Source organism: Nicotiana tabacum, chromosome 10, assembly GCF_000715075.1.
Source record: "Nicotiana tabacum cultivar K326 chromosome 10, ASM71507v2, whole genome shotgun sequence".
In the NCBI taxonomy this organism is placed as follows: domain Eukaryota; kingdom Viridiplantae; phylum Streptophyta; class Magnoliopsida; order Solanales; family Solanaceae; genus Nicotiana; species Nicotiana tabacum.
In genome coordinates this window covers 152,609,415-152,635,920 of record NC_134089.1, presented here as the reverse complement: position 1 = coordinate 152,635,920, position 26,506 = coordinate 152,609,415, and the positions used below count along the sequence as shown (strand labels likewise).

The window sequence follows — 26,506 nt, the reverse complement described above, 5'->3', positions numbered from 1 at the left end:
TTTGCCACTAGACTAATCCATATCAAGTTGTTTGTCATACACCTTCTTTTGAAAAATACTTTCTATCTTTTAGTGCTAAATAGACTTCAACTCGTCTGATCATCCTTAAGCCCGATCTTCTCAATGATTCAAAAGGTAGAGATCCTTAACTTCCATCAGCATGATTGCTTTGGTTCCATGTAAACTTGGCTCATACTTATTTTCCAAATGTTTCACGTCTTTATTCATCTTCATAAGTGTCCTTTCCACTTAGCCAATTAATGTCACGACCCAAAATCCACTAAGGGTCATGATGACGCCAGAAACCACTGTCAGGCAAGCCAACCAAAATACTCAATTAAATTCTCGTTTTTATTTCCGAAATCACTTTTTTTATATGTTTAAACAATACATAGTAAATTCCACTGAATAAATAATGAAACATTCAACAACCTTTAAAAATTTCTGGATAAACCCATAGACATCCTAGAACTCGGTGTCACAAGTGCATGAGCAATTTCTAAGAAATAATGTAATACAACAACCGTCTGGAATACAATGTTGGATAGAAAATAACACAGTACTCAGAAAGAAACTTGCTGGTTGTGGGTCGCCTCGAAAAATGCAGCTCACCTAAGTCTTCGATCAACCATGCTGCTACGCCCACTAGGCCACTAGAGATGCATGTCCCTGTGCAACAAAAATGCACAGAAGTGTAGTATGAGTACGAAAACAACGTGTACCCAATGAGTATCCCGTCTAATCTCGAAGAAGTAGAGATGAGAGGTCGATTTCGACACTTGCTAGTGGTCCAATAATGTTATATCGATAATATATTAAATCCTGGATTTTTTTATAAACATGATTGTAATTCAATAAGTTGAAGCAAGTAAACAATTCTTTCTTTTATAGAAAATTTCCAAATTTCTCCATCATTTAAACATATATTCATAAGCCGGGAAGAGGCAATAACAACTTCAATAAGTTTCAAGACAAGCAATACAAGCATGTGCAAATCATGCCGAGGTCGTACGACCCGATCCAATAGAAATGTAAAGTGTGCACTGCCGAGGGTCGAACGGCGCGAACTATAGATGCATATATTACCCCGCTCACGAATCAAACATGTGACGTGGTCAACATAAATAAACAAATACCCTGCTCGTGAATCATACATGCCACGCAGGTACACATAGAAATACATGCTCAAATGGCAAATTAAGAATTTATCGGGGAACGTTTATCCAATAAAAGCCAATTCTCTTTTAGCGATTTAAGAAAAAGAAGTTTAATCCTTTTAGAAATTCATTTACCAATTTGATAAGATTTAGGCAAATCTACTGCCACCAAGATTACAGATATTCCAAGTATAGCATGCTTTTGGGTCCTAGACTACTCGAACTTACACATAATAGTAGCTACGCACGTACTCTCGTCACCTCGTGCGTACATAGCCCCCACAAATAGGAGCACACAACCAATTATATCACCTATGGGGACAATTCCCTCTTACAAGGTTAGAAAGGAGAGTCACCTCGCTCCGAAGATCCATAATCTGCATTTCATGCTCTTCCGAAGACTTGAATCGATGCACAATGCTCCAATAATTATGCGAATCCATTAATATGTGTTCAATTACTCATTATAATCCAATTATAACACTCCCTACCCCGATCGAAAAGTTGACAAAATTGCCCTCGGGCCCACTTGCCCGGATTCCTAAATTTTTCGAAGATAAAGTTTACCCATAGCCTCACGAACTTAAATATATAATTTACTCTCAATTTCATACCCAAAATCATGGTCAGATTCCAAGAATATCAATTTTCTAGGTTTTCCCTCAAACCCCAAGTGTTCTACCAATTTACATGCTAAAATCCATACATAATCGATATAGTTAACTCAAGATATGTGGGATTAGCTTACCTTATCGTTGATGATGAAAATCCCTTCTTGAAACTCTCCAAGAATCGCCCAAGCCAAGAAAATATGAGAGAAAATGGCCAAATCCCGATTTTTAAAAGAACCATTCTGCCTCCAGCACTTCCGCACCTACGGTCCCTCAACCGCTTCCGCGGTTCCACAGGTGCGGCACTTCTACCGCTTCTGCGGATATCTCACCAGGCCCTCCCTTCCGCTTATGCGACTCAACCGCCGCAGGTGCGGTCCCTCTTCTGCGGCTGCTCGACTGCATCTGCGGTCCCCTTCACTTTTGGCCCAAACCGCATCTGCGGCTCCTCTAGCGGCTCCGCACTTGCGACCCAATTCTCACAGGTGTGGTTATACCAGCAACCAACAACTTCAGCCTTCCAAAAATTCCTTTTTCGATCCGTTAACCACCCGGAATTCACCCGAGGCCCTTATGACCCCAACCAATCATACCTACCAGTCCCAAAACACATTATGTACTTGGTCGAGGCCTCAAATCATATCAAACAGTGCTAAAACCACGAATCGACCTCCAATCCAAGATTTATGAACTTTAGAATTTTAAACTTCTATATTCGATGCCGAAACCTATCAAATCATATCCGTTTGACCTCAAATTTTGCACACAAGTCATATTTGATATTACGAACCTACTCCAACTTCCGGGATCGAAATCCGACCCCAATATCAAAAAGTCAACTCTCGGTCAAACTTCTCAAAAACCCTTAGAATTTCTATCTTTAGCCAAATGACTCCAAAATGACCTACGGACCTCCGAATTTCACTTCCGATCGCGCTCCCAACTCCAGAATCATCATATGGAGCTACTCCCAAACTTGGAATCCCAAACGGACATCGATAACACTGAAATGCACTTCAACACAAACTTATGAAATTTCTTCCAAAATGCTAACTTCCACAATAGGCACCAAAACGTTCTCGGATCTTCCAAAACCCGATCCGGACATACGCCCAAGTCCGAAATCATCATACGAACCTGCTGGAACCTTCGAATCCCGATTCCGAGGTCGTTTACTCTGAAATCCATTCTTAGTCAATTCTTTCAACTTAGAGCTTCCGAAATGAGAATTCTCTTTCCAAATCAACTCTGAACTACCCGAAATGAAATTCCGACTATGCGCATAAGTCATAATACCTGAAGTGATGCTGCTCACGGCCTCAAACTGTTGAACGATGCGCTAGAGCTCAAAACGACTGGTCGGGTCGTTACAATTAAAAAATAAATCAGTTTTCTAAGATCTGACCAAAATTTTTGCATGCATGTAATGTCACTAGAACTAGCGTGAAGAACTATGCACAAAATGACTGACTTCTTTTTATTGAATAAAGGATAGCATGGTCTGATAACACAAAAAGAAGAAGAAAAGACGACAAAATAAGCTAACACGGCTAAAAGAGGAGTGATTTTCCCGTTACTAAGCGACATCTTAGCCACAAATTTGCACATCAACATTACTGCGGCATTCAACCCATATATTCCTTCTGATTTAGCACTCAAATTTTGGCTTTTTGATCAAAACATTCCCAATATTAGTTGTAAGACTTCAGGACTGATGTCATGGTAAATTTCAAAGCAACTAATTTGCTAAAAAACTTGGAAGAATTCTTATGTCTCCCCATCATCAAATCATCCCGATCAGTCCAGGTCCTATTATTCAAATCTAGTAAAGTTAACCCCACATTTGCCTCCATTTTTTTTTCATTGCAACTTGCCTACTTGCGTTTTCGTGATTTTAGGTCAACAACAGTTGTGCTTGTTTCATTGGTTGAGAAGATGTTTTATTTCTAAGGGTTCTTGGATTGTTTTTGTGACTCGCTATTGCAAACCAAAAAATTCACCACCTTTGACTAGCTTTTATTTCAAAACAACAAGCATGTTAGAATAAACACTCTATTTTTTTCTATTTTCTTAGTATTTTTTGTTTATTTCCTTACTCTTTTTGTTTTGTTTGTTTCTTTTATTCGATCAAACCTGATGTGGGTTGCCTACGTATCATGTGGGAACATGAATCAGATCTTGCGTAGTTCGGGAAGAACAAGAATAAAGTAAATAAACTAACTCTTTTTTTTGGGTTTTGAATTTTTTTTAATTTCCGAAAGAAAGACTTATAAAGGAAATAAAATATTTTTGAATTTCGATTTGTTTTTTTTTTTGAGAATTTTTTGAAAAGACTTCTAAAAAAGAAAGAAAATACTGTTTTTTTTTTTAATTTCTGCCTTTTTTTTTTAATTTCGAAAGAAAAACTTCTAAAGAAGAAAGGAAATGTTTTTGGATTTTTGGACTTTTATTTTAAATTTATGAAAGAAATACTTCTTAAGAAAAAAGAAAATATTTTTTGAATCTTGAACTTTCTTTTTAATTTTCGAAAGAAGAATGAAAATATTTTGGATTTTGAGAGGAAATTAAAAGAAAATATTTTTGTATTTTTTTAAAAATTGGGGTCTATAATAAAGACTTTCTAAAGAAGTAAGTAAAGGAAAATATTTTTGGATTTTTTTAAGATTGTGGGGAGAAACCTATGCGGTTTGCCTACGTATCTCATATCCGGAGAGAATCAAACCCGCGTAGTTCGGCCAATTTTGACGAAACAGGGGAAGCATGACTTATGAAAATATTGGCTTATTTTATTTCTCTTTTTTTTAAAAAAAAAAAATTCGGTAGAGTTTCACAATTTTTCAAATACCTACCTCTCACACTTTTCTTCTTTTGTTTCTATTTTTTTTCTTTTTTTAATTTTCTTTCCCTATTCTAGTCGGGTCAACATGCAAGTCGAAACAAATAAATGCGCAATTAGCATGTAGGATGCATCATGATGGTCTTTTAATATAGGGTACACCTATCTTAGACAAACCCAACCCCTGTGTTGAGTCCCCAACGTCAAATGCACGTGATGCAAACAAACGTACATACTAGGGATCTAGCATGAGGTTATGTCATTCTAAGTTTAAAACCTGGGTGTATTGTTCTAGACCTAGCTTACCCGAGCGGACAACTCGAGCCGGGGGGAGGCTATGTACCGGTAACCAAAAGGTCATTCGACTTTGTAACAGATCCAATCCTCATTCTAAATTAGGGTATGACACTAACAGAAAAGAAGTCAAGCCATCGTGCACTTCCCAGAAGATTTAGAAAACTTAGAGAGAAGAAGGGTTTCGTAACAGTTTATATACAGTTCAAACAATATCAAAGCTATAAAAAGCAGCATTTAACACATTAATAAATAAAAACCAACTATAACAGTTATTCGAAGCTCGAATTCTAAACCCTGAAACAGGAGTTCTGGGTCAATTCCCCAGCAGAGTCTCCAGAGCTGTTACACCTCTTTTTTCCCGAGGGATAGAGAGTTTTTCCAATTAAAGTGACATTAATCGAAATGAGATTATTTATTTAATTCAGAGTCTCCACTTGGAATAATTTATGTTGTCCCAAGTCACCGGTTTATTTTAAATCCCAAATCAAGGAAATTGACTCTTATTTATGGTCTGCAAACATAGAAGACCGGTTAAGGAATTCTTTTAATCCAGAGAAGGTGTGAGGCACTCCCGAGTTTCGTGATTTTAGCACGATCTCTCATTTATTAATAATTGGTCTACTTATCTGATTAATTACATATTTAGAATCTATTGTACATTTTTAACTTCTAACAGCCTTTAATTAATCAATTAACCATTTTTAGTATTTATAGAAATTATTTGAACAAGTCACGATGTCACGCACTCGTTTGTTTTTGTACACATTGCGAATCGCGTCACGTGAAACGCGCCCGTAATTCACAACATATTTATTTATTATTATTTCGAAGTTATGATCGAGTCACGTGAAACGCACACTCGAATTAGGGATTATGTATCATGACTATACTAAGGGAACCGTATCCATAGTGACGATAATTATTATTAATCGCGCCTAAAGCAAGCTACGATGTTCATGAGCTATTTTTCTTAAATTACTTTGAGATTGTTGTGAGGTCATGACTATTGGAGTTATTTGTGGCAAATCCCAAAATATTCGTCAAAATAGCAAATATTCAATCTATGATATTATGATAATAAGCGGAGTCTCTAGTTTTCAAATGATTACTAAAAATGAACTTATTGTTATAAATATATTATATTATGGATGTTCATTTAGTACTCCGTTGTAAATAAGCTTTCTGAAGAAGCTTATCCATATAGGACTCCACCGTAAATATGTTTATCTATTTAGTACTCTATTAGAAATAAGCTTCCTGAAGAAGCTTATCATTTCAGTACCCAGTTATGGATAAACATTACCCCCGGTAGAAGATTATCCATACCGGGTATAATAAGCTTATCCTTTCAGTACCCAGTTATGGATAAACATTATCCCCGATAGAAGATTATCCATATCGGGTATAATAAGCTTATCCTTTCAGTACTCCGTTATGGATAAACATTGCTCTTAATAGAAGATTATCCATATCTGATCTAGTAGCAGCTTACACAGCAGCTTCCTTTCTTCTATAAATAGAAGAGATTTCAGTTCATTATGTACATCAGTCTGAATTCGAATAATATATCAGTTTCTCTCTATACTTGTCTTTACTTTACAGTCTTTATTTTATAACACGTTATCAGCACGAGACTCTGACATCTCGAACAAATACTTTGAAAGTATTAGGGGTAAGAACTTTCTTTTCCTAAATAATGTCAAATCTTTCTAAACCTGAATTTGTAGCCCTGGATATATCGGGCAAAAGCTACATGTCTTGGGTGCTTGATGCTGAAATTCATCTTGATGCGATGGGTCTGACAGACACCATCAAGGATAAAAATCAGGCATCAAACAAGGATCGTGCCAAAGCAATGATATTCCTACGCCATCACCTTGATGAGGGCTTGAAAATGGAATATCTCACTATTAAAGATCCAGTCATACTGTGGAATAATTTGAAAGATAGATATGACCACCTGAAGATGGTCGTTCTTCCACAGGCACGTTATGATTGGACTCATCTAAGGCTACAAGATTTTAAATCTATCAGTGAGTATAATTCTGCTATGTTCAGAATTATTTCCCAATTGAAATTATGTGGTGATAATATTACTGATCATGATATGTTGGAGAAAACTTTCACCACTTTTCATGCCTCGAATATGCTCCTGCAACAGCAATATCGAGAGATGGGATTTAAAAAGTATTCTGAACTTATCTCACATCTTCTTATAGCAGAGCAACATAATGGGCTATTAATGAAAAATCATGAAAGTCGACCTATTGGTTCTTGTCCATTCCCTGAAGTGAATGAGACGAACTTCCACCAAGCTAAACGTGGAAGAGGTCGTGGCCCCAGTCGTGGTCATGGCCGTGGTCGGGGAAGAAACCCCAATCATGGTAATAATAATGCACCAAAGAAGCCTCCTCACCACCAGCAGTGGAAAAAGAAGGAACAAAAGCATGAAGCGGTGCAAGCGCCAAATGCAGAAAATGCATGCTATAGATGTGGAGGAAAAGAGCACTGGTCACGTACCTGTCGTACGCCAAAACACCTGGTTGAGCTTTATCAAGCCTCCCTGAAGAAGACAGAAAAATGCTGAAGCAAATTTTATTTCTGAAGATAATTCAGACTTCATGCATTTGGATGTAGCTGATTACTTTGCACTCCCAGAAGGAGAAACAAGTTATGTAATCGGTAGTGAATCTGTAGAAATGTAAATATTTTAATTTTTGTTATTTGTAATAGATAATATGGTTATGTAATTGTTGTACATAAATAAAAGTTATGCTTTGATAATGATATTTACTATAATATATTTTATTTATGTTATTTTGAAGAATATGGATAACCCTCAAATTATGTTTGGATCAACTACAAATCATGAAGATATTTGTGTTATTGATAGTGGAACAACTCATGCCATATTCAATGATCAGAAATACTTTTCTTATTTGCATAAGGAAAAAGCAAATGTTTCAACAATTTCTGGTAATATAAGTTTGATTGAAGGCTCCGAAAGAGCCATAATATTTCTGTCTAAGGGAACAAAACTTATTATAGACAATGCATTGTTCTCCTCCAAGTCCCGAAGAAACTTGTTGAGTTTTATAGATATCCGCCGAAATGGGTATCATGTAGAGACAATAGATGAAATGAACAGGGAATATATTTGTATTACAAAGAATATTTCTGGCCAGAAATGCATTGTAGAAAAGTTACCAACTTTATCTTCTGGCTTATACTATTCAAAAATTAGTACAATTGAAGCACACTCTATCGTAAACCAGAAGTTTACAGATTCAAATACTTTTGTACTTTGGCATGGCCGTTTGGGCCATCCCGGATCAATAATGATGAGACGAATTACTGAAAATTCGAGTGGGCATCCATTAAAGAACTTGAAGATTCTTACAAATGACAAATTTTCTTGCGATGCTTGTTATCAAGGAAAAATGATCACTAGACCATCATCAATGAAGGTTGGTATTGAATCCCCTGCCTTTTTAGAGCGTATACATGGGGATATATGTGGACCTATTCACCTACCAAGTGGGTTGTTTAGATATTTTATGGTCCTAATAGATGCATCTTCAACATGGTCTCATATGTGCCTACTATCATCTGGCAACCTGGCGTTTGCAAAGCTATTAGCCCAAATAATTCGATTAAGGGCACAATTCCCAGATTATCCTATAAAGGCTATTCGCCTTGATAATGCTGGAAAATTCTCATCTCAAGCTTTTGATGATTATTGTCTATCCGTTGGGATAAAAGTTGAACATCTTGTAGCTTATGTTCATACTCAAAATAGCCTTGCAGAGTCATTTATTAAACGCCTGCAATTGATAGCAAGACCACTACTTATGAAAACAAAATTGTCCACTACTGCTTGGGGCTATGCTATCTTGCATGCAGCATCACTTATCCATCTCAGACCGACACATTATAGTAAATATTCTCCGTCACAATTAGTTTTTGGTCATGAACCAAATATTGTCCATCTACGAATTTTCGGATGTGCTGTATATGTGCCAGTAGCACCACCACAACGTAGTAAGATGGGACACAAAGAAGGATATGAATATATGTTGGGTTTGAATCACCCTCTATTATTCGCTATCTTGAACCATTGACAGGAGATTTATTTAATGTTCCATTTGCAGATTGTCGGTTTGATGAAACAAATTTTCCACAATTAGGGGGGAGAGAAAAAGGAAATCAAAAGAGAAATTGTGTGGAAAATTTCATCATTATCTCACTTTGATCCCCGTACCCCTATATGTAATCAGGAGGTCCAGAAGATCATCCATTTACAGAATATAACAAATCAAATGCCAGACGCATTTACTGATTTGAAAAGGATAACTAAGTCACATATCCCAGCAGAGAATGTACCTATCCGAATTGATGTCCCAGTAGGACCATCTACTAGCATGAGAGATAGTGAACCTAAAGCACGCCTGAAGCGTGGTAGGCCTTTGGGTTCTAAGGATTGAAATACTTGAAAAAGAAAATCGACAAATGATCAAAACGATACTATGAAGGGATCTCCTGAAGAGACCCAAAATCTGATAAGTTCTGAGATTCCTGAAGAAATCAATGAACCCGAAGCTCATGTGAGTAAGGAACTTTTAATAAGTTCGATCGGTGATGAGACTAATTTAAATCGATCTGAAATGGTGGTGGATAATATTTTTGCATATAATGTAGCACTTAATATTATGCAAGATAGTGAGGATCTTGAACCTCGATCTGTCGAAGAATGTCGACAAAGATCTGATTGGCCAAAATGGCAAGAGGCAGTTCAATCGGAATTGAAGCCACTTGCTAAAAGAGAGGTCTTTGGACCAGTAGTCCAAACACCTACTGGTATAAAACCAATTGGTCATAAATGGGTTTTTGTGCGAAAAAGGAATGATAAAAATGAAGTTGAAAGATACAAAGCTCGCCTTGTTGCACAAGGATTGTCACAACGACCTGTAGTCGATTTTGATGAAACATATTCACCTGTTATGGATGCCATAACATTTCGATATCTCATCAGTTTAGCACTACATGAAAAGTTTGAAATACATCTAATGGATGTAGTTACAGCTTATCTGTACGGTTCACTTGATAATGAAATTTATATGAAAATCCCTGAAGGATTTAAAATGCCTGAAGCAAAATCTAAGGAAATGTATTCAACCAGATTACAAAGATCTTTGTACGGTTTAAAGCAATCTGGGCGCATGTGGTATAATCGCCTTAGTGAATATTTGCTAAAAGAAGGTTACATAAATGATGTTATTTGTCCATGTATTTTTATAAAGAAAATGGCATCAGAATTTGTTATACTTGCTGTTTATGTTGATGACATAAATCTTGTTGGAACTCCAGAAGAGCTCCAAAAGGCAATTAAATATCTTAAGAAAGAATTTGAGATGAAAGATCTTGGAAAGACAAAACTTTGTCTTGGTCTGCAAATTGAACATTTAGCAGACGAGATCTTTATCCATCAATCTGCCTATACAGAAAGGGTCTTAAAACGCTTTTGCATGGACAAAGCGCATCCATTGAGTACACCAATGGTTGTTCAATCACTTGAAGTAAATAAGGATTTGTTTCGACCTCCAGAAGAGGACGAGGAACTCCTTGGTCCCGAAGTACCCTATCTCAGTGCAATTGGTGGCACTAATGTATCTTGCTAATGCTACAAGGCCTGACATAGCATTTTCTGTTAATTTACTAGCAAGATATAGTTCTTCTTCTATACGGAGACATTGGAACGGGATTAAGCATATATTGCGATATTTAAAAGGGAACTCTTGATATGGGTTTGTTTTATGCTAACAAAGATAGTGCAGACCTTGTTGGTTATGCAGATGCAGGTTATTTATCTGATCCCCATAAAGCTCGATCTCAAACCAGCTACGTATTTACATATGGAGGTACTATCATATCATGGCGCTCCACAAAACAATCTATTGTTGCTACTTCTTCAAATCACGCTGAGATAATAGCTATTCATGAAGCAAGTAGGGAATGCGTATGGTTGAGATCAATAATTCATTTTATTCGAGAAAAATGTGGTTTGGAATGTAAGAAAAGACCCACAATTTTATACGAAGACAATGCTGCATGCATAGCCCAATTGAAGGGAGGATTTATAAAAGGAGATATAACGAATCACATTTCACCAAAATTATTCTACACACACGATCTTTAGAAAAGTGATGACATTGATGTGCAACAAATCCGTTCAAGTGATAATCCAGCAGATTTATTCACTAAATCTTTGCCAATTTCAACTTTTGAGAAGATGGTATACAAGATTGGAATGCGGAGACTCAAATATTTGAAACAAGGTTTTCATCAGGGGGAGTAAAATACGCGATGCACTCTTTTTCCCTTACTAAGATTTTTTCCATGGGGTTTTCCTTATAAGGTTTTTAATGAGGCACCTAGTAATGCGTCTTACTACATATGTGTACTCTTTTTCCTTCACTGAGATTTTTTTTCACGTGGTTTTTCCTAGTAAGGTTTTAATGAGGCACATTATCTTTTAATGAACATCCAGGGGGAGTGTTATAAATATATTATATTATGGATGTTCATTTAGTACTCCGTTGTAAATAAGTTTCCTGAAGAAGCTTATCCATATGTGACTCCACCGTAAATATGTTTATCTATTTAGTACTCTATTGAAAATAAGCTTCCTGAAGAAGCTTATCATTTCAGTACCCAATTATGGATAAACATTACCCCCGGTAGAAGATTATCCATACCGGGTATAATAAGCTTATCCTTTCAGGAACCAGGTATGGATAAACATTACCCCCGATAGAAGATTATCCATATCGGGTATAATAAGCTTATCCTTTCAGTACTCCGTTATGGATAAAAATTGCTCTCAGTAGAAGATTATCCATATCTGGTATAGTAGCAACTTACACAGCAGCTTCCTTTCTTCTATAAATAGAAGAGATTTCAGTTCATTATGTACATCAGTTTGAATTCGAATAATATATCAGTTTCTCTCTATACTTGTCTTTACTTTACAATCTTTATTTTATAACACTTATATGATATTATCTAATCATTTGTATCCATCAACCAGCTTCATATTCAAATTTAAGAATGAAACTAACATAATATTCTAACAAAATAACAAAATCTTAATAAATGGCCATATAAGCACAAAAGAGACAAATCATATCGAGAATTACTCAATGAACCAGAGAAAAAGAATGAAATATGGACAAAACGAGGGCATGCCAAGATACATATTAAACTCGATTATAAACAGAGGACACTCACAGTGAATAACTCAGTTAACATTATGCTAAAGAGGATGAAAACAGTAGTATCACCATTTTATATATTTACTTAAAGAAACTCCAATACATACAAGAGTTCTAAAAGTGGAGATTGGAAAGGGACCTCGAGGATTCAACTCCTTAGACAGTTTCTTTGAATCTGAGCATGTATTAGACCAAAAACACCTTGGACAAGAGCTCGACAGAAACGGATCCACGATGGAAAAATCGAATCGACAACTTCTAAGAAACCCGACTCAGTAACAAAAACTAATAACTCCGGAGATCCGAAAAATTCTGCAATTTGGACGACAAACATGGATGGTTCATGTATGTTTTTCGGCTATCAAAGATTGATTTTCGGGTGATTTCATAGAAGATAGATGATGGAGCTATGGGAGGAGAGGCTCGTTGGTTTCACAATTGTCGGATTCCGGCAGAAGCTCGTCGAAGCTCTTAAGTGAATCAACAGGCATGGGCGGCTGTTTTTTATCTCTTCAATGAAAGAGATAGGATTTATCAAAAAACAATGGGAGCTGATGGGGTGTGCGGCCCTTTCTCTTGGGGAGGTGTCTGAAACTTGGCTTAGGAATTAGGTTTTAGTTAGGTTTTATTTGGGGTAGGGAATTAATATTGGCCCTTGGATGAAAGTTAGGCGATCTCCGGATATTCTCTGCACTTGTACTACTATGGTTTGTCTCATATAAAAAGGAAAAAAGATAATGAATAGGGGCATGTAACATTCATTTGATAAGAACAGATCTCTAATAAAAGTTCTCTCTGAGAAAGATACAAATAATACATTTTTATCAAGATTCTTGTCCATATTATTCCAACCTTTCCGTCACATCCGAGAATATTTAGAATGTTCTAGGATTTATCTATCATTCGTCATTGTTAGGAGAAACAATCATCTAGTTCATCCTTATCGCGTGAACCACTTTATCCTATTTACTTAAATGCCATTTATTGCTAATCTCTCCATTATTGGTCACACCTTTTGAAATATTTAACGAATGCTATTGTCAACCCCCACTAGATCTGTCTAACGTTACCCGTCTTTTCGAAACCCTCATTTAGAGATATTATCATTAACTAGGTTTAATCCATCATTATATAAGTATGATCGTTTTAACCAAAGTTAATACTTTTTGGTCAAATAATTATACCGATAATAGCTTTTTATAGTATAAGTTTGAATTCAATTCTCACAGTCCTTTTTATATTTCCTTCCATATAAAATAAAAAAATATGACTTTGCTCGTATTTTGCTTTTTGAACTAAGTTGATAAAGGTAGTTGTTTTGTTTCATCTTGTGCATTGATTTTTCTCTTTAATTCGTTTCTCTTGTTTGACGAGATTTTTTGAGACTTATATACCAACAAAAGCTATTAATTTATTAAAAAATTTAGGAAATAAGAATAATAGGTGAATGTATGTTATATTAAGTACAAGTATTCATTCACTTATAACGTGGTAAAATTAGTTCTTGTTGGTTTTCGAAAAATCAATTCCTATATGAATAAGAAAAAGGGATAGTTCATGACTTTATTCTAGTAACAATTATTTAGGTATTAAACAGGAGTTACGGGAAATTATATACCACAAAAAGTCAGCAAAGTCATTGTTCAAACATTAGAGTCACCATCAAGTATTCTGTTAATCCTAAAATTGAAATCTAAATAAGATACTAGTAATAGTCAGCAAGTAATTGTTTGAGCGGCAAATAGCACGTTAGTTCCTGGTCAGTTGTCACCGTCCACGTCCAACTACCAAACTGAACCGGGTAACGAATTAGGGATTTTCTTTCTACTCGCTGTTTTCGTTCGTTTTATCACATTATTATTATCTTTCCCCAATTAGTCAAAACAGTCATACTTATTAGGCTTCGGTTTCTTTCTCATTTCACTATTTTCCGTGTCAGTCGCCATTCTCACTCTCTCTCTTCTCTGCACTTTACCTTTCCCTCTACGCAATTTATCACTCTCCCCTATTTCTCCTCATCCCCATAACTCTCTCAGCTCAGCTAATTTTCCCAAACTTTTTTGCTGCTCTTATGCTTAGGTTCAATTAATTGAACTGCGTGGTTTGTTTTTTATAAGAAAAATGCATTGTACCGGCGAACCACCGTCACAGCCGCCGTCCACGGCCGAAACCCTTGCTCAAATAAACCACCTCCTCACCCATCTCCTCCCCTTTTCTCTTTCCATCAAGTCCTTCACTGCCCGCTGGCAAGTTCTCCGGTCGAAACTCGCTACCGTCAAGTCTCTTTTATCCGAAATCTCCGATTCACCTCACTGGACGGAAAACGAGCTTCTTCCGACGCTGCTCCCGAATCTTCTCTCCACTGTACTCCGTGTACAAACTCTATGCGAGCAATGCTCCGACCCGGAAAAACCTCCGGGTAAGCTATTAATGCAGTCGGATCTTGACATGGCTTCAGGTTGGCTTTCAAAACAGATCCATCACCTTGACCTCCTTTGCCGTTCCGGCGTACTCCGTCAGTCCACCGCTATAGTCCTCTCTCACCCTTCCGTTAACTCTACAAAAGACGATTTAGTCCTTTTTATTAAAGACCTATTCACCAGAATCCAAATCGGCGGCGTTGAGTTTAAGAGAAAGGCTTTAGAATCGTTGATTCAGCTCCTCTCAGAGGATGAGAAATCAGCTGGGATTGTTGCAAAGGAAGGGCATTTTGGGTATTTAATTAATTTACTGGACATTAATATTGATCCTTTTATACGTGAACAGGCAGTTGTTGCAGTATCAATGCTTGTTTCTTTAAGTGAACAGGCGAGGAAATGCGTGTTTGAAGAAGGTGCTTTAGGTCCTTTACTGAGAATTATTGAGTCTGGTTCTGTTACTATGAAGGAAAAAGCGGCTTTGGCTGTTGAATGTATTACTAATGATCCTGAAAATGCTTGGGCTATCTCAGCTTATGGTGGTGTCCCTATACTTTTAGACCTATGTAAATCTGGGTCTGTTTCTGCTCAAATTCATGCTGTTGGGGCAATCAAGAATGTGTCCACAAATGAAGATGTCCGTATTGCGTTAGCAGAAGAAGGTGCAATTCCTGTTCTTCTACAGTTAATGGTTTCAGGCAAGGCGTCAGCGCAAGAAAAGGCGGCGAATTGCGTCGCAATTCTTGCTTCCTCTGGTGAGTACTACCGGGATTTGTTAATTCAAGAAAAGGGGTTGCAGAGATTGCTTCATTTGCTTCATGAATCGTCGAATTCTGATACGTTAGAGTATGTTTTACGGGCTATTCATTCGTTATCTTCTTCTGAATCCACGTCGAGGGTTCTTAGTTCATATACTACGTTTGTGATTCAGTTAGCTGAGCTTATAAAGCACGGTAGCTTAATGTTACAGTATATTTCCGCTTCATTGCTTGCAAATTTATCTATAAGTGAGGAGAAGAAGAGGGCTATTGCTGGGTGTATGGGGTCATTGGTGAAGCTAATGGAATCAGCTAAACCAGATGGGCTGCAAGAGGTGGCGACGAATGCTTTGGTTTCGCTGTTGGCTGTGAAATCCAATAGGAAGGAATTGGTTAAGGATGAGAAGAGTGTGATGAGGTTGGTACAAATGTTGGATGCTAAAAACGATGTGGTGTCGAAGAAGTTCCCGGTGGCAGTGGTGGCGGCAATCATGGCGGGAGGGAGCCATGGTTGTCGGAAGAGACTAGTGGAGGCCGGAGCATACGGACATTTGCAGAAGCTGACGGAGGCAGAGGTGGTCGGAGCTAAGAAGGCCTTTCAGAGACTTTCAGGCAATAGGCTAAAGAGCATTTTCACAAGGACGTGGAGTAATTAGCAAAGCTAACTAACCCCGCCAACAAAAGGTAATTTTTCTGTTTAACATCTTTAATTAACTGCTGTACCTGAAAGTTTAATTCATCTTTAACTTCTTTGGCGTTAGTGGGTCCTACCGGTCAACACCACCCCAACCTGACATGCTGAATGTAATAGTATTTCTTTAATTTGCTTTCCATTTCTCAAGACAAAAATGGCCATGCCTATAAGCTTGGATTAATTTACCTACATTGTTTTTAAGCACACATCCTTTGGAAACCAGAAGATCAAATTGAAACATATATTTTCTACATATTTGTTTGGTGGCACAACTCATTATAGTCTTGATATCACTTCCCCTCCAAAAGAGAAACAAGAGAGTATTTTGAGCTTCTTTTACTCAAGAAAGTAATGACTTTGTAAAAACTCCATTTTTACGTCATCATTTTGTATAAACACTATTAAAAGCAAGCATGAGATGATGAGTTCTATTTTGATATGAGTCCCAGGCTTAATTGCCTAAAGCATGGTGTCAAAGTAGCCAAATGATACTACTTTCTTTAGACTAGTAAATTGTAGACAACTATCAAGATGAAGTCATTTGCATTGAGTAAAAGTAGGTGGACTATAATTAGAAATCTTAACTGTCCAACCTTAAATAAGTACATTTTTCTCCTTTCTTTTGTGAAACACGCTAGACATGTTAATGCTTGCAATGGGTCAGGCTGAGCTGTGATATTTTTCTTTGGCCGCATAGTGGGGGCATGATTCTCAACTTTTATTGTTCAGTCTTTGGATATGAATGACATTGATGCACTGTTTTGCTAGTTGATTCATCTTATCATAAGTGTCTTGCTGTTAGGTTTATTACTATTCATTAGCTGACTGTATTACACGTGATGAACATTAGTTCTACTTTAAGTCCATTTTACTCTAATAGTGTTATACTGTTTTTCATTAGCTGCCTGTGAAGTTTTTACTTTTATTCACTAATTTTGTCTCCTGACATTATCGTACCTATGATGCTTCTTGCAGGTGGTTGTTTGGATTTTCCTAACTGTCAAAATGTGGAAAACCACCTCATTTCCTACAAAGAAACCAACAAACAATCACTACACACTCGGTATACCCCAACTTTAACCTTATACTACAATATTCTTCTCAATTAGAAAATGAAAAAGCAAGAAAAAAAGTTGAATTTATTATTCTAAACTATATGACACATGGCATGGATGCGTTTTTTAGGGAGTATCCTTGTTTGTTTATTTTTTCCTCTTTTTTTTTTTTTTTTTCATTTTTTCTGTTTATTTCACAATGTGAGGCTTTTGTAAGTGAGTGATAGTGCTTGCCACCCCACCCTTTTTTTTCATCCTAGGCATGGTTAATATTGTATATTCAAAAGTTTGTTTTTCTTGTAATGGCCAAAGCCCTAATTACAAAGTGTGCAACTTGTCTCTTCAATTTATTTCTTCTCTCTTTATTGGTGAAAAAGTGTAGCTAACTCTTATCACATTAACATTGTCTTGCTTTGACAATGTCCTTTTTCATATAGTATTTGTTATTGACAACCTTTTAGTGCGGCTAGAATTATGGTGAGTTTGCCGGTTGCTCTTTTTACTTTGTTATTTTTTATTGTTAAGGAAACAACACATAGCTTATAAACCTCGCATAAAGCTTAAGCTTTTAGGGTGGTTAAGGTTCTGTTCTTTTGTATTTTCCTATAGCTGGCGTTTGTGAATTGTTTTATATAGCCCCTTGATTATGCAAAGATAACATTTTTTGCTTTGTTTAATTCTTTGGTGGTTGGTGTAAAAAGGGGTTCTAAAGTTTTATACACTTGGAACTGTAATGGATACTTCTAATGGATTTTTGTGAAACTGAGTTGTAAATGGAGTTTAATAATGCGTATGTCGATCCTTAATTTAGATAAGAAAAAATTGGAAGGCCATGATTATCGGAAATAAAAGAAGGGTGGGCCCATGTGTTCTCTCATGAGAATCTGCATTAAGAAAAATGGAGAATAGGTAAAGAAGCTATGAAGATGTCAGAAGAAGGAACTTAAATAACGCTTAAAATACATAAGAGAAAAAGATATGGAGAAGAGGACAAGAGAGGGACCGTTTACAGCGATGTCACATGGAAAGATGGAAGTATTAGGATTAGAAAAATCAATAGGGGGTCTTATTCTATATGGTTAGATTGTCTATGAAAATGGTGGGTCAGACTCACATTCTATGTCTTTTTCATTACCCTTCACCATCTTTCTCTCTCTCTAATTCACATGCCTGTGCCTGCCTGTTTTGTCCCCCCCCCCAAACCCCAACCCCAATCCCCCACCCTAATAGGTAGATGGGATTTGATGACCTCGGAATATGGGTTAATTTCAATTATCGTCTTAATAGGTAGAGTTACTCAATACTGCTGCTACTAATAGAAAGTAGCATGTACTTGTTGGATTAAACCAAGGACGCATAACGACCAGGACGGACCAATGGCCGATCAATAAGGTCTATGGCCTCGGTCGGTGACCTTCATTGCACTTTGAAGGGGTGCAGCCTAAGGTCGACCCAAGTATTCGAGCCTATATCGTAATCGAAGCAAGCACAAATAGGATCAAAATACCACTCTACAAAACAAAATAATATGCACTTGTATATTAAATTTTATGATGATTATAATACACGTTACATTAGGTTAAACCGCCTATATCACACCTTTTGGGTGCGATATTTTCCTGAACCCCGTGTGAACACAAAATAGATATCCTTTATAATACACATTGTAACAATCCAAATCATGTTGAAGTAGTCAAGTAGTCTCTTGATATTTAGGGGGAAAAACCCCAATATTTGAGTGTTTTGATGTTTGGGGAGGGGGGGGGGGTCAAGGGGTTGGTTGATTATTCTTGTATGAAACGCCAAATGGAGATGAATCAGATACTGGTAAAGTGAAGAAAGAAAAGGCTGAGACTTTTGGCCTTTTGAATGTCATATTTGCTGTAATATATCCCTTTAAAGCAACTGCAATATCCCAAGCATTTTGAAAGCTGTAAAGCTTAGCACTTGTCCTCTTATCTTGTGAGTCCTGTCATTATTTTCTCCTTTTTCCTATCCTTCCTTCCCGCTAAATCTTTGGCAGTTAATGATTTCTTCACTTCAACTGCTTTTTTTCATTTATATTTGTGGGGAGCATTCAGCATTGGGTGGTGGGGTTGCTTACTTCAAATTCAAGTTCATTCGAATAAATTCTCTGCTCCTTTTGAAGCTTCCTTGAAAATCACCTTATTTATTGTCAATTTTTCCCTTTATTTCTCCAACTATTGGACAAGATTGTGGCTCATTACATTGGCCAGATAACGTATAAGTCAGTTGTATAGATTAGAAGTTGGTATCTTTATCTTTATAAGAAATGCAGAAAGGGGAACAACCCTTTTAGAAATTCTACACTTGCTAATAATTTCATTTACAAAGTACTCAAAATGTCTCCCAACTGTCTACTTATTGAGTCCCAGTCATGAGTAAAGAGCAGTCTATTCCACAAAGTATCCCGCGTTTACGTAAGATCCGGGGAGGATCACATCCCAAGATGTGTGAATGCAAGCATTAGTGACTGCTTTTGCGGCTCGAATTCATGACCTTCATACAAAGATAACTTTATTGTAGCTCCAATGCAGCTAGTCATGAGCATTTGGCTTCAAATATTTCTTGCACGAAGAGGATACTTGCAACTTTTGCGTGTATTAGACTAAAAATATTTGTCAATAACCCAAGGTTGATTTAAATGTTATTTAAATTTCGGCATTTAATTCACCTGTCACCCGTCCCCAAAGACTTAAGGTCCATAGTTTGCATGTTACAACCTACATCAAAGTCTTCTCCAGCCAAAAGAATGGACTATCAACCTTTGCATTTAAAGTTTTAAACACTTGTAGCAAGTAGCGCAAAGTAATGGATTCTACGAGAAATCATATTGCTAGTTCTAGGACCCCATAGTTCTTCATTTGGGTCTACCATACCCATGGGTTGAACCAGGGTGGCGGAAGGGGGTTCTGAACCTCCTTTGCTGAAAAATTACAATGTACATATAAGTTTAAAATTTTTATATGTATATATATTTTAGCTGTTCAATTCCCTTTTTTCCAATGCCTGTTCTGCATTTTTTTTTTTTTGGGTCCTTTTTTGCTCCTCTCCTATTCTTCATTGGACGGTCAAGATGGACTTACTAAAAACAAAAGGGTTGTATCACATCGAGATGTCGATTCTTCGTTCCTATTAGGGTTTTATTACAATGTAAAAGTTTTCACCTAGTGTTATCTTTTGAAATTTTCTTTAAGAAAAAAAGTTTGCATGCTTGAAAATGTGATATGCACACAAAAGTGAAGATTTTTTTGTTTGGGGGGGGGGGGGGAGTAAAGGCATAAGGGCTTCTTTTAGATTACTTTTCTTTAAAGGAGAGAAGGAAAATAGGAAATTGCCTCATAGCCACAAGTCAGCTCAAGCTTTTCGGCTTTTTAGTAGTTGACATTTCACTATCACTACAATCCCGTTTCATACTTTACTAAAGTTCATGGCTTCCAAGAATTTATTATATTAAAATATAGTAACAATATATCAATATTTTCCAATCGTAATCACTTTACTTTCATTAGTTTCAAGAATTCAGATTCATACATGAAATTAAATGTAAACGATTACATAATGTTTTCTTCACCAGGTCAAATTTGCAATTATCATTTTCACATTTTCTTCTACCACAGTATAAAAAATGATCTCCCTTTACATTTTGTATTACACCATTTTGACTGAAAAACTGAATATGAGATACATTAGTTAGATTTGTTATTTAAGTGGTAATAAAAGAGTCACATCCAAATTTAAGATTTAATTTGCTAAATAGATTTGAATATGAAAACTTGTGAGATGTGTATAAAATTTAATATTAGTATAATGATGTCAAACATTTTAAGATGTCCCAAATTACCAAAATTGTATGTAAAATGGTATGAAAGAGTCCATAATTCAAAGATATTAATTTCAAATGAGACGTGTTAGATATGGTTCGGTTTAGTGCTTTTTCCTTCAATATGCTTCACTAAATACTTGGTTTCTAGTCAAATCCCAGTTGGATTATCTCGGGAGGCATAATTGAAGTGTTAATATGGTGTAAAATAATCACCGCAGTTAAAGCAACGAGACATTTTGAGTTCTTTTTGTTTCTAGAAAGAAGTTTAAGTTATCTTTTTCCAAGTCAAACATTTAGTGCTCTCCATCCGTTTCATATTATCTCGTGTTTCTCTTTTACACGGTCCTTAATAATTACTTCCTCCGATTCACAATAAGTGATCAACTTGTCTTGGGCATGCCCATTAAGGAAATACTAAATTATAGACAAAAATAGTTAGTGTGACTAAACTACCTTTAATTAAATATTGCAATATAATTTATTGTGAGGAGTAAAAGACTTTTTAGGGATATGTACATAAGGATAATTTTGGAAAAACAAATTGAATTTTTCTTGATTATATAAATGGACATTTAATTTGGACCAAAATAAAAAGGCAAATTGGTCAATTATTGTGGACCGGAGGAAGTATTAAATGAGGAAGGGTTTTTGACTATTTTACCCTTATTTATGTCTTAAGATATAATTTCTCTTTCTTTATTACTTGCTCATAATTAAGGTATTTGTAGTTTTCAAGAATAATTAATATTAAGTGTAGAATAGGAAAAAAATAATTAATTTACTCTTGAACTTCTAAACTAACAAATAATTTGAGATAATTATTTTTAAAAACCACCATAATTAATATGAAACGGAGGGAGTAACTTAAAATAATGTGATAAGATCCTAATATAGTAATGAACAATAGTAATAGGAAATCGAGCCTTCACGTACTAATAGGAATAAGAAGAAATGCTTCCTAGGTAATTTTATTGTCTTGTAAACTTAATAGTCTGACAAGTTATGAGCAAATAAATGGGCATAAAAGAAGCAATACCAAAGTTGGGCATTCTATCAGGGTGGAGCTACAACGGATTCGGACGAATTCAGTGTCTTTAGTGGGCTGGACTTGTACATATCGTTGATGGGCTCATTTTTCATCTGAGCCCAATTTACTTGGTTCGAGGTCGGGCCTAGAGTCTGGGATGAAAGTTAGACCCCAATTTATAAATAGCTAATTTACAACTGATAATTGAACAATAGTCATGGTTTCAAAAGTAATCGAAATTTAACTGTTTTTTTTATGTAAAGATAAAATCTGAACAAAAACGTCCTAAGAAATCAAGAAATATTCTAGCATAATATGTTGGAGTTCGAATTTTTTATATATGAGCTTCTAGCATAATGTGTTGGAATTTCATAATGTACTGGAGTTCCAACATAATATGTGGGAAATTTACATGCAGGAGCTCCATAATCCCACATATTATGTTGGAATTTGCTGTATGTTGGAGTTCCAACATAATATGTTGGAAGTTTATATGCAGGTGCTCCATAATCCCGCATATTACGCTGGAACTTTTCATGTTTCAACAAACATAGTGACTATTTTTCGATTACCGATCGGAAAACTGGCTAGCTCGTGCTATTTTCACCAATTTATATAGGTAAAAATAGCACGTGCTACTCATTTTTCGGATCGGTAATTGAAAAATAGGCAGCGTTTGTAAAATCATTGAAAAATATCCACTATTTTGCTGCAACACGGAAAGTTCCAGCATAATATACTGGAGATTGGTGCACCTGTGTATGAACTTCCAGCATATTATGCTGGAACTCCAACACCCAGAAAGTTTCAGCATAATATACTGGAGATTGGAGTACATGTGTATGAACTTCTAATATATTATGCTGGAACTCCAGTATATTATACTGGAATTCCTGTATATTATGTTGGGAGTTTTTTCGGATTTTGAACAATGTTTTCGTTCAGATTTATCTTTACATAAAAAGTGGCTAAATTTCGATTTTTTTTAAAATTGTAACTATTTTTCAATTAACACTTATAAATCTGGCTATTTTTAAATTTCACCCTTTATATAGTTCCCCAATTTTGGATAAGGCTCACCTCACCATCCCTCAAGTTCTTCCGGTATACCTTTAATTTTATAATACTTGTCCCTTTTTAAATTTGATGGTCAATATTTATTTAACTAAAACAGCCCCTCAAACCATGGTTAACTAAAAAATCGTTCCCTGGATCAGTACCAATTTGGCAAAGCATCCGAAAATACTGCTAAGAAAATCGTTCTTGTAGGGGAAAAAATATTTCTTACCATGAAAAGCATGGAGAAACGAAGCTTTTTTAACCATTGCAAACAAAAGTATTAGAAAAAAGTAAGAGTAGCTCGAAATTTATTGTAGTTCGATGTTACGATCGCTTCAACTTTGTATGCAACAAAAGTTTTCTGGTACCATGAAAAGTAAACTCTATATGATGTGGAGGGTGCAATAGTACACTAATAAATTTTTTAACCACTTTGACAGATTGAAGAGTTGCTGCAATTATGAAAATGGTACATTGGTGAAGTCTGCAAATCACTTTTCAGTGTCACGAGAGTTAATAAGCATGAAAAAATAGAAGGGCTAATCAAGTAGACATCTTTTATTTCGTATAAACTGTTTCATGAATTAGTTAATAAAAAAGTTTTAGTTGTGTCGAACTTCTAATATGTGTGCGCGTGATTGAAAAGTGACCTGCACCTATGAAGTATCTTCGCCTAAATTAAGGGTGTATTGTGGGCCGAGCCTAGTCCGGAACCGGCCCGGAATCGCGTGAAATGGGCCGGTCTCAAGCGGTCCAAAAAGCCCATAGTGGGCGGTCTTCACCAAAAAGCCCGTGAGCCCGGGACCGGCAGGCGGGCCTGGGCCGATTCAACCGGGTCAAACGGGCCCAACGACTATTTTTTTAATTTTTTTTTTAAAAGGGCCAACGGTCAGAATTTTAAAATGTCGCAGGGACTTGAATCAGAGAATCCCGACGGCTCCTTCGATGTTTTGGAATGGTGGAAGGACAAACAAAAACACTATCCAATTCTTTCAAGGATGGTCCGAGATATTTTAAGTGTTCAAGCTTCAACAGTGGCATCGGAGAGCGCTTTCAGTCAAGCGAGACTCTAAATCGGTGATCATAGAGCGCCTATGAGGGAGAGTTTGGAAAAATCAGTACTCTTTGGATCCGTTCGGAAAGAAGAAATTTTGGACTTGTAGAATCACAACCGGAGATAGACAAAGCTTATGAAGAAATGCTAGCAGAACTTGCGCAGGATGCTGCTTCGCCCGGAAGCGGTGATGAACAAGCTTCACCACCACCAACGGGAAATTCCTCCAGACCTTGAAGGATTTATGAGATTTGCTAGAGATAATACATAGAGTAATATGTAACTTGTATTTTGGCACATCTTCCTTAGTTTTTTTTTTCTTTTTAATGGTGGTATTAGTACCTTGTTGTGCTCATTCCATTGGGGGAGGAAGACTAAGAAAGATATTGCCATTTTTTGTTAATGTCGTAATAATAAAAATTATAAGACATTCCCTTGAATATTTCTTTGCAATTTATTTTGTGTTTAAATTTGATATAGTATATATATTATATATCTAATACATATAAACTATATATATATATATATATAAGACACACACACACACACACACACACACACACACACACACACACACACACACACACACACACACATATATATATATATATATATATATATATATATATATATATATATATATATATATTATATAAGGCAATATATAATTATATATACATACTATACATACTATATATACTATATATATATAGCTATAGTTTACAAGAAACTACCTTACATAAAAAAAAATTCAAAAAAAAATAGCCCGGAACGAAAAAGCTCGTTTAGGCCCGTGGGCCCGACCCATTTAGCCCGGGACCATGTGGGCTTAGGCCCACAGTGAGCCGGTTCCACCCATTTGGACCGTTAGGTCCGAGACCGCCAAAGCCCGGGCCCGTTTGGCCCGGCCCATTTCGCCCATTTAGACCCGGGCCCGTCCCAGAATACAGCCTTAGCCTAAATTGATGATGCATATAAGGAAAGGACAAGTCAGATAATTAGAGGGAGTTAACCATGGTTTGAGGGACTGTATACGGTTAAAGCTGGGCCTACCCGATTTTACTATCTGATCGAGGCCAGGGAATTGAATCGAAGGTTAGCCTCGTAATGGATCGGACCAGAGCACGAGGACAAGGTATCGAGTTTGGGAATTGAGGTGCCTGTCGAGATCGAGGCCAGCAGTGATCGAGACCGAATATGACAAACTTCGAGCAAAGCGCAATAATGAAAAAGCGATATATCTGTAACCGATCGAAGATCATGTCGGAAATGCAGGAACAGATCAAATCAAGGGCGGTTAGTTAGTTAATCATGGGATTTGCTTCCGTAATTAGAATTCTACCATAACTAGGATTCCTCTGCTATATAAAGAAGGGTCTAATCATTTTGTAACTATCTTATATTCACGCATATCAAAGCAATACAACACTTTCTAGCTTATATTCTTGTTCATCAGCTTGTTATATCTTTTACTATTCTCGCATCAACCTGTTCGAGGGTATTCAGGCTCGAGAGCTTAATTACATTGTAACACCGGTTTGCGTTATTTTATTGTCAATTCTCATTGTTAATCTTTACATTTATCAATTAGTATTAGGTGAAATCACGTATCCTTAAAACCACATTATAAATTTAATTATTTTTCAATTTTTAGGATAAACATGGACTGTTTTAGTTAAATAAATATTGACGCATTATATTTAAGAAGGAACGGGTGTCATCAAATTAACGCTACATCGGAAGAACTTGACGGAACGTGTACAGGAGGTGAGCCGGATCCCCCAATTTTTATCCGAGCCCAATTTATATATAGTTCAATTGCCGGGCATCAACTCAATCGATTGGTTGAACGAATTCAGGCACTGGTTTTTCAAAATTTTAAAATAAAACTTTAATATATATAAGTGCTATACGTCAATAGTTACAGTGTTCCAAAAAACAAAAAAGAAGTATCCTATTTAAAAATTTTGTTTTTTTTAAATAATACTTAATAAGGTCAAACAAATTAGAATAAAGCAATAAACAATTATTACATCAAATGCATTATGATTGATTGTAGAATTCATTACTCAGATGATCACTGAACTTTGCAAAATGATGGAATAAAGTCACTTAACTTTAGTTTGTAATAGGAAAATCACTCAACTTTTCCTAATGCACACAGATAGTCACTCAACCGGAAATATTAAATTTTCAGGTGGAAAAAAATGACATGGCAATTTACATGGAATTTTTTATTATTTGACCATGTAACACCCAAACAAAACATAAAAACTTTGCCCATACACCCAAACGACCTGACCCGACCTGCGGAATAAAAACCCATCCACTTAATAAAATAAATACCAAAGACTAACCAAACCCTCTGACCATTATTTTACGCTACTCTCTTATTCTCCATTGTTTTACTACCATTATTTCAC

General features: G+C 36.2%; 1 protein-coding gene and 1 long non-coding RNA gene across 2 annotated transcripts; one reads left to right on the top strand and one right to left on the bottom strand.

The window, feature by feature from the left end:
* Positions 1-407: 407 nt before the first annotated feature.
* Positions 408-12,835, bottom strand: LOC142164936 (uncharacterized). The gene is made up of 3 exons (XR_012696025.1): positions 12,312-12,835; positions 7,422-7,592; positions 408-669 (listed from the first exon to the last, which is right to left on the bottom strand). It is a non-coding gene; the product is annotated as an uncharacterized LOC142164936 (long non-coding RNA).
* Positions 12,836-14,052: 1,217 nt separating this feature from the next.
* Positions 14,053-17,442, top strand: LOC107829082 (uncharacterized). The gene is made up of 2 exons (XM_016656515.2): positions 14,053-16,031; positions 17,017-17,442. Exon 1 carries the CDS (start codon positions 14,294-14,296, stop codon positions 16,001-16,003), a length of 1,710 nt encoding a protein of 569 aa, XP_016512001.1. The 5' UTR covers positions 14,053-14,293; the 3' UTR covers positions 16,004-16,031; positions 17,017-17,442.
* Positions 17,443-26,506: the final 9,064 nt, after the last annotated feature.

Excerpts from the sequence above, each read along its gene's own strand:
- LOC107829082 (XM_016656515.2), top strand. The coding sequence starts at position 14,294 with ATGCATTGTACCGGCGAACCACCGTCACAGCCGCCGTCCACGGCCGAA.